General features: G+C 34.5%; 1 protein-coding gene across 1 annotated transcript in view; it reads right to left on the reverse strand.

Moving 5' to 3' along the window:
- LOC102592720 (DNA mismatch repair protein MLH1) overlaps positions 1 to 12,633 on the reverse strand; it is a 38,874-nt gene extending 26,241 nt beyond the window's left edge. Inside the window, exons 1-9 of the mRNA XM_006338816.2 lie at positions 12,331 to 12,633; positions 12,036 to 12,208; positions 11,384 to 11,456; positions 10,936 to 11,070; positions 10,618 to 10,828; positions 9,940 to 10,088; positions 3,376 to 3,474; positions 1,264 to 1,333; positions 1,005 to 1,137 (exon numbers count right to left, since the gene is read on the reverse strand). Coding sequence (XP_006338878.1) covers positions 1,005 to 1,137; positions 1,264 to 1,333; positions 3,376 to 3,474; positions 9,940 to 10,088; positions 10,618 to 10,828; positions 10,936 to 11,070; positions 11,384 to 11,456; positions 12,036 to 12,208; positions 12,331 to 12,597 — 1,310 coding nt within the window. The 5' untranslated portion in view covers positions 12,598 to 12,633. The remainder of the gene's footprint in view (positions 1 to 1,004; positions 1,138 to 1,263; positions 1,334 to 3,375; positions 3,475 to 9,939; positions 10,089 to 10,617; positions 10,829 to 10,935; positions 11,071 to 11,383; positions 11,457 to 12,035; positions 12,209 to 12,330) is intronic.
- Positions 12,634 to 14,843: the final 2,210 nt, after the last annotated feature.

The raw sequence follows: 14,843 nt of genomic DNA on the forward strand, positions 1-14,843 counted from the left end.
TGAGTGGTAGCATCCAAGGAAGCCAATCAACACTTGAATCCAAGGACCAGTCCTTGAAGCTCCTAGAAGACTAATGGCAAGGTCACAAAGAAGAAAACTATAAGAGATGCTCCAACGCCTTGAAGTAAAGATAAAAAAGGAACTTGTAAGATTGCAAGGGAATTCAAATTACAACTTCTCAAGTTTCATCAAAATAGGACTAAGCAGAGAATGCAATCTCTAGCAAACAAGAGCAACAGCGTCAGACATCTCAATTACCATCAAGAATTTATCCCTAAAAGTTGGTTTGACATTTTAACTCGAGAATCATCCATTAATAGGATAATAAGGTGTGGTTTGCCAAGTAATACAATACTTTGGCATAGTCAAGAAATATACAAGTGGCTTATGGATCTATTTTGAGTTTCTTTTGGCCAATTTAATGATTTTGCAAGTAGTGGTCACCTTTGGCAGCTGCGAAAGAAAATGACTTATTTTGGACTTTGGGCCATTGGAGAATATAAAGTCTATTTATCAGAACAACTTTGTTTAAAACTAAGGTAAGTTGTCTATGGTCTTTTTGTTTAAGGAAAAAATCACAGGTCAAGCCTTCAAGGTTTTGAGCAAGGAATTTCAAAAATTCAGCAAACGTTAAGTGAAACTCCTTCATCAATGTATTATAGTATTTTCTAGTGTCAAAGGGGTTGGCCCTTATATATACGTGTCATTTATATAATATTTAAACATATAAAAAAATAGCAAATATAATTGGCTAAGGGAATAGGATTTGGACAACATATCCCTCCCCTGACTGGGCACTACTAGAAAAAAAAAAAAACCTAACGATAGACTCAAATCCAATTTTGAGTTTCTAAATATTCCCTCAGTGCAAATGAATGATGGCATAACATTTACATACCAATATTCTAACAGAAATTGAAGGACAAGCGAGCAACCTGTCATATTACAGAGATCTAAAATAGTTTAACAATTGGAAATCATGTGCAAGGAAAGATGAGACCCACCTCACAGAGCTCAAGCAAGAACCTCTTTCTGAATTACCAGGAGGCTTCATTTGCATGTAAGCGTGCAGCCTTCCAGAAGGGTCCAAAGTATCTGTTCGTACCATTTTATGTGGCACTTTTTGTGACTTTATCCCTTAATAAATAAGAAACGTAATGGCTATTAAAGAGGCAGAATCTGCAAATTATTAGATTCTAAAAGAACTAGATAAGTCACATCTTATTTCAAGGAAGAGATAGTCAGTAAAGGTAAGAAACATACCAGAAGGAGACGGTTCTTTAATGGAATCTTTACTTGTGGCCGTTGGACTGGATGAAGAAAAATCCATAGTCTGTCTCACATATGAAATATGGTGGATAATTAAGAATAGTGAACAAGCTAGATGGTATACCAGTAGGCTGGCAAGGAAGCATGATAACTCTAGTGAACAGTCCAGGACAAAAGTTCAGGTCAAACTTCAATGGCGGAGTCGGGATTTTCACTAGGGTTTAAAATATGAAAAGTAAACAAACGAAGAAGCTATATCTACCATATATACATAAAAAGATATTTCTAACCAGTTTGCCTTCTGGGTCGAGCTCGTCGCACCGAGTTTGCCCGGTGCGGGTTACCTCTCTGGTGTGGTTTGCAAGCTATTGCATAGGAGCGGGGTTTTACCCTGTGCGCACCCAAAGGGTAGCGGCTGCGGTTTTCCCTTGTCTTAAAAAAAAGAAGATATTTTTAACCATGTAAGAATAATTTAATTTTCCGTCGAAGGAGTTCGGATGAACCCCCTGGGGCCTACCTGTCTCCACCAACAAACATACAACTTCATTTTGGCTACAATTCAAATTTCACCAATACAATGGGATTTTCATATCCTAATCTTATGGATCTGCATTAAAGACTGCAGAAAGGAGTTTGTTTGGAAAAGCACCTAAAGGTCTGAGAGTATGCACATTCAGATTTGGATATGACAACATTAGGGAAGCAAAATGAAAACAACAAGTTCAACAACTTCTTAATTGTTACATTGATGTTTTGACAAAGTATAACTCCAATCATCATCCTCTTCTTTTTTTGATTGGTAAATGTAATTCATCAATATACAGGGAGGTCTTCCTCTTTGTCTTTCCTAAACCTTTTTAAGTGTCAGCATTATATTAATCAGTTTTCAACAGTCCAAGTAACTCCCACTATGGTAGGAACGAAACTCCACATTTGTGAGGTGAAAGAGCAATGAAGAAATAGGCTATTGACTTCTTCGATTTGCTTTAGGCAGACGCACCATCTACTCCACATATTAGTTCCCTCTTTTGAATGTTCTCATGCCTAAGACAGACTTTTGCCACCAATAAAATAGTCAACTTTTAACCCTCAGGGGTTGGCCTGCTGGCAATTGACTTGAGCCTTGGGGTTTGCTCCCTTTCAAGGTCTCAAGTTCGAAACCCACTGGGTGCAAACAATTTCTGAGGGCCATCGGACTGGGTAAAACCTGAATTAACCGTGGTGCACTTGCGGGAAACTCCTTGCCGAGGGCCTGTGCACCCCCGGGATTAGTCGGGGCTCAAAGAGACTCGGACACCCGGTGCAAATCAAAAAAAAAAAATAAAAAAAATAGTCAACTTTTAGTGGTGCTATGTTTCTCCAGATGCATTTCCAGGAAACTTTTCAGCAGCATTAGCCCTCTGCTGCGTAGCATGATCTGACAGTAAACCTTCCTTTAGTATCGAACTTTAACCATCGAGAATCATTCCGGGAAGATGGGAGGGGTCTTGTGAAGGAGAATTAGTAGTGAACATAACCTGTCCATTTCCCAGGTCATTGATGTTGCACCTGAATATGATATTCCAACCTTGATTAGTCTAATAATCTGATCGCATCAGAATTTTGTGCCAGATTGAATCAGTTTGGGTACAGATCCATTAGTGTTGACTTTCCAGGCCAGGTATCAAGCCAGAATCTACTTTCCTGCCATCTCCAATTACTATTGAGGTCTTCGGTTGAAAAGAAACTCAATGGGCACTCATGTGTCTCCAGACCATGTGTGAGGAGGAAGTGGTTGTTTAGTAATCCAAGGATTGAGAAATCCATATTTAGTAACAATCACATCCCTCCATATTTAGCAATCGTTAGTAAGAAAGATATGTTTGAGCTATTTTGTTAGTTGGAGGGAATTTTTAAGCCAAAAACATAACGGAGGGTAAAATTGGTCTATTGTGAATAGTTCAAGGGTACATTTGGCCCTTTTCCCTTTAATAAATATAAGTCAAATTGACTAATCAAAAACAAAAAAGGACATGGAGCCAAATTGTTGAGAACTGCTGCTTTTTACGTATATAAGTATGACATGTTTACATATCTTTAAGCAACTGTTAGGTAGGTGGTCCTTACCTGTTCCTGGAATGTCCTCGACTCATTGGAGCTTCTCAATTTTGACCCTACTACAGACTGGATCTTCTCAATGACGAACTCTTGATTCAAAAGGCTTACCTGCATATCAATAAATGATTTTATATGAACCACTTGTAACTTTTCAAGAATTGAACCATTAAAAAATCATCCAATTCTTTTTCTTACAAAGCTGATTCTATTTTGTTACCTTTCTCAAAAAACAAATGTTAGCCTTACTATTATCTATCTATCTGTTACTCTTATTAAATATAAAAGTGGGAAAACCCCAAGTCCAAAGTTGAATTGCCAAAATACCTATCAAAAGGCAAACAACTTTTGTACCCTTAAATCAAACACTACTACTATAATATTTCACAAAATGTAAAGATAATATCAGATTTGATATTGTACAATGAATCAATCGCAATGTCTCTTAGTTATATCAAATATCATATTCAACGTGTTTGGTATTCTTAAGGTAACTGTGTTCTTTGCATTTCTAACTAGAGTAAATTCATGGAATATTTATTTTTTCCATATTGCAAATGAAATACGAAAAGCTATGCTTAATAGCTGTACCATTTTATAACAACCCAATGCAATAAATTCTGGGACACCAATATACCATGAATGTTTGGGTTACACTAAGAATAATTAAAATTTAATGAGGAATCACGAGGCATTGATGATGATTTCAACTCACAGAAAAGATATACAAGGCAGCATTTTTTAAGAACCCAAGCAAAAGTTGATTTTGTCAAAGAAAGAAACTGAGACAAGAAAGTTCTCAGGAAGGAACCAAAAATTTGAGCTCTTTGTCTCCACCTGGACAGACTTGAACTCAAACCCTATCTGATATTATCATTCTTTGTCAGGCAATTTTCGATGTGTTCTAGTTTTTCATAGGTTCTGGTTTTCTCTTCTTTTATTTTTATTTAAAAATATGGGGCCCTTATAGTGTGTTTCTCTATTTTATTTTACAATTTAAACTTGCTGACGAAATCAATGTCGTTTCCTAATGATCATATCTTCTCATCTGAGGGTTATTCTCATTTCTTGGACCTTCTGTGTGATTTTCATGTTGGCTGGACCATTAAGTGTTTCTTATTTTTAGTCTTTCTACAACAAGTATGCCTCAATCTTGAACAAGTTGGAGTCGGCTATATGAATCCTCATTGACCATATTAATTCATTTAAACTCATCTCAAGCCAATATTATACAAAATTAGCCTGACCATTTTAACCTTTCTAATTCTGAAAGATGCCCACTCTGTCATGACTTTGCATTTACTGCATGAAACCAAAGTTTTCAAAGGCGTGCTTAAGCCCTGTAACGAAGCTAAAAACATGTTTAGCACTTCACCTCGCTTAATGTGCGCTTCAGTGCCATCATCAAGGTTCTAAGACATACTTTTCCCTTTTCCCTGAGTAGAGGCGACACTAAACAATTGATATTTCACTTTATCATTTTTTTTTTTCAATTTATTTATTCATATATTTGTCATTCATGCTTATAAGTATTAGTTTTGGACTAAGCATATATATTTGTATTTTCCTCCCTTTGTGCCTTTTTCATTGAAGCCCATGCTTTGTTTGCACTTGAAGCCCCAATAGACCTTAGAGCTTTTTTGCGCTTTTTACTTTTGATAAAACTACATGAAACCAAGTAGAGAGTAGTCAGAATTAAAAAGAATGAAAAGACACATAAAAAGTTATCTCAACCCCCATAGATATTACCAATTCCTTGGGCCTAGAAATGGAGGTTACAACTTTCCGGAAGGAGTTCGCTTTGTGAATATAGATGAACCAAGTAGAGATTACTTGTAATATGAGAGGTCTCACATCAAGTTACCAATTTTAGTCATGAAAACAGTAAGGAACAACTAAAGATCTAAACTAAGTGCAATAGAAAAAAGAGGCAGAATGAGGATAATGGCCCTAATGAAAAGGCCTAATGTGGAAGCAATTCATTTTTCATTTTGCAACATGAGTACCATTCACTTAAAATGGGAAAAGACGTGCAAAAAATGTATGTGTTGAATCTCAGATTCAAGGTAATGCTTTTGTTGTGGTACATAGCTTCACTTTTGGAAGATTATGTTGGTAAATATTCAATCATTTTTAACACTTTGTGGATGCATTGGATTTGGATTTCATATGTAGACTATTTAAGAATAGAAAATAAGAGAAAAGACATAAAGTGACACATGAAGCTATCCCGAATTTTCAAAAAGACACCTTAACTATACGAGCCTATTACATACTTAAACAATTTTGAATTGATATTATTACATCATTTTTTAACCATTCTCCGATTTTTATTGACATGTGTTAGTTTAATTTAAAATATATATTTTTTCATTTTAAGTCTCTCTCTCCCTCCCTCCCTCCCTCCCTCTCCCTCTCTCTCCCTCTCCCTCCCTCTCTCTCTCTCTCTCATACTTTTTGACTTATTTTAATTTTATTACTTAAACTGGTAAAATTACCCGCGCTTCGCGCAGGAATTTGATATCACAAAATTTATAAAATAATACTTAAAACCTATCGGTCATTAAAATTAAAACGCTATGTTGTCTTACATACAAGATTACGTAGTAACGAACATCATCTATATATATAAAAGAGAACCTTCGGCCTGCCTACGTGGCGCCACCACAAACCAAAATTCCCTTTTAATTTTTTTATTTACAAAACTAGCCTTCCCTTTCCATGAAAAGTTGTGAAATTTATGAAAAGTTGCGACTTTTATGAAAAGTTGTGACTTTTATGAAAGGTTGCGACTTTACTGAAGAGTTGCGACTTTACTGAAGAGTTGTGACTTTACTGAAGAGTTGTGACTTTTATGAAGAGTTGCGACTTTTCTGAAGAGTTGTGACTTTACTGAAGAGTTGTGACTTTACTGAAGAGTTGTGACTTTACTGAAGAGTTGTGACTTTACTGAAGAGTTGTGACTTTACTGAAGAGTTGTGACTTTACTGAAGAGTTGTGACTTTACTGAAGAGTTGTGACTTTACTGAAGAGTTGTGACTTTACTGAAGAGTTGTGACTTTTATGAAGAGTTGCGACTTTTATGAAAAGTTGCGACTTTTATGAAGAGTTGCGACTTTTATGAAAAGTTGTGACTTTTATGACTCTGTTGTCTATAAATAGAAGGATTTTCTCTCATTTTAAAACAATGAAAATTCTGAACCTCTTCTTCTTCTTCTTCACAATTTAATATTTGTGTACTTTTCTCCTGTTGAGTGGCTCACCGACACCTTTGCTTATGTTACATATCCTAGTATGTATTTTTACGGTCATTAATTTATGCTTATGTTATTAAGGATAAATGATAAGGTGTAATAATTTTCATTTTCCTTTACATTATTAATGTTTGTTACTACGTAATCTTGTATGTAAGATAATATAGTGTTTTAGTTTTAATGACTGATAGGTTTTAAGTATTATTTTATAAATTCCATGATATTAAATTTTTTACTAGTTAATAATATAAAGGAAAATGATAATTATAGCATCTTATCATTTATCCTTCAATCAATCATCTTTAATTTGATTTTATAATTTATCCTTTTGCCTCCAGGAAGTGTTACTATTTGATATTTTAGGGAAATTAGATGAACATCAATATGAGATATTGAATTTTCTAATAAATAAATAATTTTTATCTGTACTAACAAATACTTATAACAATAACTTTACAGAAACATAAACAACAAAGTTTAAAACATGTACTCAAAAACAACAATTAATATCATAAGCATAAATTAATGATGGTAGAAAATATACCAGGATCTATAACAATAGAATGAAACAAAAAGGAAAAATTGAGTCCACTGAATGCATCCCTTCACACAATGTCCTCTTAAGGAAATTATTCACCTCGGGTACTACCCGAGGTTTAAAGGAATAGATCCTCTCATGATTGAACGATTCTATTCACAAGTGTATTGATACAAAAACAATGGTGTCATTGAGTGGCCACTCAACAGGAGCAAAGTACACGAATATTTAATTGTGCAAAAGAAAAAGTTCAGAATTTTCATTGTTTTAAAATTAAAATGAGAGGAAATCCCTCTATTTATAGACAAAAAAGGTAGTGTGAACAAATTCTTATTGTGCCTTATCGGAAATGTCACAACTCTTTGGAAAAGTTACAACCCTTCAGAAAGGTCACAAACCTTTCATAAAAGTCACAATTTTTCATAAAAGTCGCAACTCTTCATAAAAGCCGCAGTTGTTCATAAAAGTCACAACTTTTCATGAAAATCACATCTTTTCATAAAAGGGGAAGGGTATTTTTGGAAATAAATAAATTTAAAAGGAAATTCTTGATTGTGGTGGTGCCACGTAGGCGGGCCTAGGGTTCTCTTTTATATAAATAAATGATATGATATTGATTTTATCTTAAATTTCACTTTATGTTCCACCCACACTTTCAAGCTGACCCAACCCTTCATTTTCTTTCTTTATTTCGCTCTTTCTTCTTCTTCTTCTTCGTCACCTCCCACCCTCACCTCACCCCCCCCCACCACGCCAAGTTGAGTCCCTCCCTCATTTTCTTTCTTTTCTTTTTCTTCTTCTTTTTCAGTCAAATTCCTTTCTTTAAGTGATTTTTTTAAATAAAAAATCATACTATTTTCTAGACTTTGTTGAGTTATTGATAACAAAACCAATTATTTTTCTAAGAAAATTTAAAATTTTGAAAGAATCAATGAGTTCCCTGATAATTGAAAGAGCTTGTTTGAAATTGGATTTTAAAAAATTAAATGATACCTCCTAAACATCTTGAAATCTAATGGGTTTATCAAAATGTTCGAAATGTAAAAAAAAATATTTGGATAAAGGTTTAAAATTGAAGAGAGTTAAACTAATAGTAGTTAAAAAAAAAAAGGAATGTCGAGTTGTGGTAAAAATTGTGACATTGAAAGTGAGAAGCTTCAATGGAGCTCACAATGAATTTTTGAAGAAGAAAGAAGAAAGAAAGAGAAAATAATCAGGACAAAAAGTTAAAACAATAAGAAAACAAGAAAATATATCTTATAATAAAATACTTGTAAAAAAAATTATATTCATTATTTTAGGTTGCTCACTCTCCTTAAGAGAGTGCATACACTCTTTATGCCAGGTAAACAAAATATGAAGTAATAAGTTCAAGATTGTTTAGGGGGGTAATAGGACGCCCGCATAGTTAAGACATCTTTTTTGAAAATTCAGGACAACTTCAAGTATCACTTTATGTCTTTTCTCTTGGAATAACCACAAGAATATACCAAATCGTACTTATACATGCACATCATGAACCTACAGGTTACATGTAGGTTATTACTGCTTTAAATTACAATCATTAAAACAAGAGAAAGGTCCACAATACTGTTATAAAGATTATTGCATTAATTTGTGGTCAACATGTAAATAAAGGCAAAAACAAGGAGAGTTCGATATTTATTGAAAGAAATGATGTTTTTTTTTTATAATCGAGAAATTCGTTTGTGACCCGCCCTTTAGACCAATCACAACCTTCTAAACTCGGTGGATAATGGGCCCACCCCTCTACCCCTTCTCCACTTAAATACCAGGCATTGCTTTGCATGGTGTGGGGCTTGAACCTGCGACCTAAGCCACAAATCCTCCACCTTTTGCCACTCGAGCTAGGCCTTGAGGGCTTGAAAGAAATGATGTTTCAGAAGGGATATTTAAAATTATAGAAAATTAGAGATATATAGTGTCACGAGAGAATATTGAAGAGATGTAGTAGGGCAAGAATAACCATTCCTGGCATATTCACTAGACGTCTGGAGGATATGCGATGGAACTTACCTTATTACACTTATTTTTATTATTTTACTAAAACAAATATTTGAAGAATATGCTACATATCTTCCTTTGAATTTTGATTTATACTTTACACATGTTTTTAATAATATTTTTGTAATTGAAAATTTTTTGTACTAATTGACAAGGGATATACGTGCAAGGCACGTGATCAAAAACAAGTTTTATAAAAATTATGAATAAGCAAATGTACATTGAAATCTTTATGTTAGCAAGAAGGCAGGGTTAATTTATAGGTTCCACAAACACGAGAGTTTCTTGAAAAGAATGCCGACAGATAACCTATGAAGTATTAGCACAAACAGACTCATCAAGTTCTTGACCAATACAAGTCAAACTTTTGGCACTGTTTCCATAAATACAGAGCAACAATCTCATGGTCAAACCATCATAAGTTTTCCAAGCTCTATGCAGAAATGTTTTTCATATGCAGCATTTTCTTTTGTTTACCAGCCTTGAATCCTTGACCTAGTGGTCAGGAGAAAACTCCTCAACTACTCAACCACTATGAACAAGAAGGCCGATATGAAGTATTAAGTGTTCAACAAGTATCTAATAAAGTGATTAAAGGTAATGCCATACAACGAAGGTATTTAAGTGGAGGCTAAGTTCCAAAGATCCCCTTAAGTAACAATTTTCAATTCTCCTTCCTACAATAGTTTTAATTCTGCAAACAATCCCACCTGTTAGGATAGAGATTCATGAAAGTTGTAAGTACAGAATCATCAATACCTCTCTCTTTGTTGGGTGTATATTCACATCAACATGCTCGGGCGGCAAAATGATTGACATGTATATGAAAGGTTTTGATGCTTTAGGCAATGTTGCAGTATAGACTATTTCAATTGCCCTCTTCAAAGCACCACAATCAACGAGTCTATCTGGAAAGAATGAAACAGAACAATTGCCAAATCAAGACAGTAAACTAATTGATGGTAATGAAGTTTTACATTAAGGAAACTAGTTGAAAGCATCAGAACATCTAAGTTATGTTTATAAATACGGGAGTGACCAAGGAGAACAATAGTTCTAAACTTTATTTTCTTAGAAGCTCTAAATGTCTACTGAAAATTAACACACACATAAAAGATCAATTTTGTTTGGTGGTTGAGCGCAGCAGTTGTCATCAGATCATAAAGTTGAAAACATGTTAAAGGAAGCACAAGGTGCAATGCCCAAGTCTAGTATCACAATAACTCGAGATTTGAGATTGGACGGAGAATACATGCAAATTTAATGGGCCAACATATGAAAGTTATATATCTGTAGCGGATAGTTTACCCATAGTTGACCCAGATTCAAGTAACTCGTAATGCTGTGTTTATTAAGGCTGCAACAGACATAGCATCAACAGCCCTTTAGTCTCAGCTTGACCACATGTTATATTCTTAAACCAATACTACTACATACCATTTATAAAAAGCACCATTGTTATCTTCTTCGCAATATAATTAGAGTTGGAGATGAAACCATCCATCTTAAAAACTGAATTTAATGGACCAGTATCAGAAACTTCGATATTCATCAGATTTCGAGCAACTGAAACTCCATAAACGGATCTAATTGCATCAAGCCTTGAAGAAGTAGCAATAGTGTGAACATCTGCTCTACCAGCTCCATGCTGCGTGCAAAGAAATTCTAAAGTGATGTATTTCTAAACATATGCTTGAATACAAGAGAGTAAGTACTAAAAGTAATAAAGGAACATAATATTGTCAAACAACTAACCTTTCTACAAGAGAAGCTCACGTGTGTGTGATGAATTGCAAACCTACTAATAAGGTCAACAATTTTTGGATAGTCATCGGCAGAATTCTGAAGGGTTTTCCTTCGCGCAGCCATGTTATAAAATAAATTTTCAATCTGGGAGGAAGAAAACAACCAAGCAAAAGTTCTTGTAGCAATTATTATAGCTTCACACATAAACAGAGAAAATATTGGTGAACTTCCGAATTAAGGACATTTTAATTAGTGAAACTAAGCGTTTCCACAGAAAATAAAAACTATCAAACTTGAAGCCAGAATGCTTCTGAGCTAGATCTTATATACCATTTTAAAAAATAAAAGCTCTGTTGCCTTCAGTGTCCCCACATCCCACTGTCCATCAAATTATCTATGAGGACTTAAAGATGAAGGGTAAAACACGATCATAAATAACAAGACGTTGCAATCATACCATTATCTGGGTACCCTTGACAGCAGCACAAGCCTTTGGCTCATCCACCATCAAACCATCTCTATATGTTGCCCTGGAAGATCCCAAGAGGAAGAAAAAAAATATTATATCCAAATTTTAAATGACCAATTTACTTTTTCTCAAGATCATAATATGACTATTTCGATAAACATGAACATGAAGCAAAGGCAGATGCAGAATTTAAGCTTGTTGGTTTCGATCTTTAAACTTTTTAGCACTGAACTTATTGTACTTTTGATTTATGGTTCCAGAATATATTATTTAGTGACTTTTCACATATATATCCACGTTCCATGTTGACAATAGTGGACTTGGTAACCTGTACCTAACAAGCTAAATTTGCCACTGACGTGAAGAAACCTAAAAAAAAAAAAAAAAAAAAGCCTGCTAGGGAATAACACTCAAAACTCCGAGCCAAACTAAGTTGCTGTGAAAGAACACATTACCAGGAAAAAATTACTTTGAGAAAGAAAGATGTAATTACTAAAAGCACAACCTATATACAAACAAAAATCCAAGCGAAAGCATACCATATGAAATAAAAATGTTTATCATGCATGATGTAACTCCCCAACACAATACAACATGAGGTATTTCATTTTGTAGGATGAAAAACAACACATTATATCACCTGTATCCATGCAACTGGCCCATAGTAATGGTGGTGACAGTGACGTGACCCACATATGTCATGCTAGCCAAGGCTTCTCCTCTAAATCCCATCGACCTAATGGACTGCAAATCTTCAAATTTACTCAGCTTGGACGTAGTATGCCTCTCGCATAAAATTGGCAAATCTTCATACTATAAACAAATAAAAACATAAAAAAACAATCAAAACAAATATATTATATATAACGGAACGGTGTAGTACCAAAATATTTGTCAATTTCAGTAGGAATATTTAAAATTAAAAATAAATGTACACAGATTCCATGGCCATCGTCGGAAACTTGGATAAGTTTAAGACCGCCATCCTTAACAACAACAGAAATAGAGGTGGAATCAGCATCCAGGCTATTCTCAATGAGCTCTTTCACGGCAGAGACTGGGCGTTGGATGACTTCGCCAGCCGCTATTCTGTTCACCACACATTCCTCCAGCCGCAGAATCTTCGGCGGCTCCTTCGGAATCGGTGCTGGGATGGCTTCATTTTCCATTTCCACTTCAATAATAGTATCTTCAATTTCCATGCTCACACTGCTCTGCTATGTAACTACTATGGTGGAGGGGCATATATTTGGGGGAAATTTGCTACAATAACAAAACATTTACCATTTCATTTTTTATTATTTTATTATATTATTTATTTGTAATTATTTTGTAACATGTAAAAATATATTATTGACAAATTATTACTTCCACCTGAATTAACAATTTTTCTATTTTTTTTTTAAAATTGTCACTTTAATATTTAATTTAAATTTATTTTAATATTATTTATATTATATAAGACTATTAATTAAGTCTCTAATATTTTTAATTATTTTTTTAAGTAATATAACATCTAAAAACATGTTATTGATAAGTATACTATTTCAATACCGAATTAACAATTTTTCTAATTTAATTTTTCATCCTGAATCAATAGTGTTTTTAATTTAACAATTTTTCTAATTTAATTTTTCAGCTACAATGTTGAAGGTGGCAAAACACCCTACTGATGAGGAGAACAAACAAGGTGGCAAAACACCCTACTGATGAGGAGAATAAACAAGGTAAAAAGATTCATTCCCTGAAGAAAAAAGGTGGATAGGATAACAGGAACAAAAAGACAAAGATTGATGTGGTGGACCATGATTTTGGCTAGTTCACTGAGATAACTTCTATAGCTGGTGCTTCCACTTCTGCGAGACCTCTTCAATATGGACCTGCTACTATGAGACACCTCTCCTCCAGATTCATGATGTTAGCTGTAACACCCCAAAAAAAATTTGAACTAAGACTCGAACCGTTCTTCGTAGTGAGTGAGATTTTTGCAAGGAATTTAAAATTTCTTGAGTATTAAGGTCACTATATGTAGCACCTTGAGTTCCAAGAAGAAGAGAGTTCATTTAAGTCATTCCTAAGTTTTTCTTAAGTTTTGGGTCAACTTCAAACGACCATAACTCCTAGAAAAAGATGAGTGAGGTGATCTTCAAAATAGAAATTAAAGCCCTTCGAGTCCTCTTTACAACGCCACCGAGTTTGCTCAATTCCGAGCTCTGAGTAAAAAGTTATGACGAATTTTCTAACGTCGCGCAAACCTGGTAGCAGCTCCGCGACGCGGAGCCAACACGGACCTCACTGCCTGGTGAAAGATCTTTCTGACTCCTAGTTCATTTTAATTATTTCTTTAGGGGTATTTTAGTCCTAAAAATCCTTAGGGGGGATCTAAATTTCCCTAAACGTGTAGAAAATCAGTTTTCTTAAATCAAACCCTCTCATCCAATCCAAAAAATCTACGCTCAAAAGATTCAAGAGAACGCTAAGGCTAGGGTTCATCTTTCAAAGGTTTTCCTTCAAGTTGCTTTAAGAGGATAATTCTTTCAGGTATGTAAGCTTCCATAGTGTTGGGTTTGTTCACCCACACACCAATCATGTTAATTTCAGCATTAAATTCGTTCTAGAAAGTTGAAGGTTTGTTGTTCTTGTTATGTATTCATGAAATTGCTTTCATTCTTGAATTGGGCTGAGATTGAGGAGTTCTTGAGGTTATTGTGTCTATTTATAGAGTTGTTAGAGTTAGATTCTTGTGTTCTTGTGCTGGGTATTTAAATCTAAAGAGAGCTTGAGAAAAAGAATCGAAGTTATGCGAATTGGGGTTAGGAAACGAAGAAGAAATTTCGTTGATCAAAATTTGGAACCCCCTCCGCGTCGCGCAGCCACTTCTCAAATTTGGAAATTTCTGTTTCGCGTCGCTGAGCTGACACGGACTGTTCTGCCTCAGAAGCCATTTTCGAAACTAAAATTTAAATGCTTCTATGCATCGCGAACCCACCGACAGATATTGACTTTCAGTATTTTCTCATGTTTAGCTACGTAAAATCATTCCTAAACATCACGAGATCATTCCTATCACAAATCACAACCTTGAATTCATAAATCACATTCAAGGTAGAGTTGAGAGTCAAGTTTTGAGAGTTCTTTCAGACATTTTGAGAAAGTCCCTTTGAGTCTTTTTGAGGAGTATTTTACAAATTCTAATAACTTGTTTCAAGACTCTAGAAAGTGAGTATGAGAGTGAGAATAATGTATTTATGAGTCTACCTTGTCATCATAAGATCTTTCTTATCATAAACCATAACTCTTGAATTCATAATTCACATTCAAGAGAGATTTAGGAGTAGAGTTCAAGAAATCCTTTGAGTTCAATTGTGAATCCTTTGAGATCAATTATCAATTTGAACTAAGTTTTGAGTAAGTAAGTTAGAGAATAAGAAGAGTCGTATACATGAGT

This window comes from Solanum tuberosum, unplaced genomic scaffold (assembly GCF_000226075.1).
Source record: "Solanum tuberosum cultivar DM 1-3 516 R44 unplaced genomic scaffold, SolTub_3.0 scf00006, whole genome shotgun sequence".
Taxonomy (NCBI): Eukaryota; Viridiplantae; Streptophyta; class Magnoliopsida; order Solanales; family Solanaceae; genus Solanum; species Solanum tuberosum.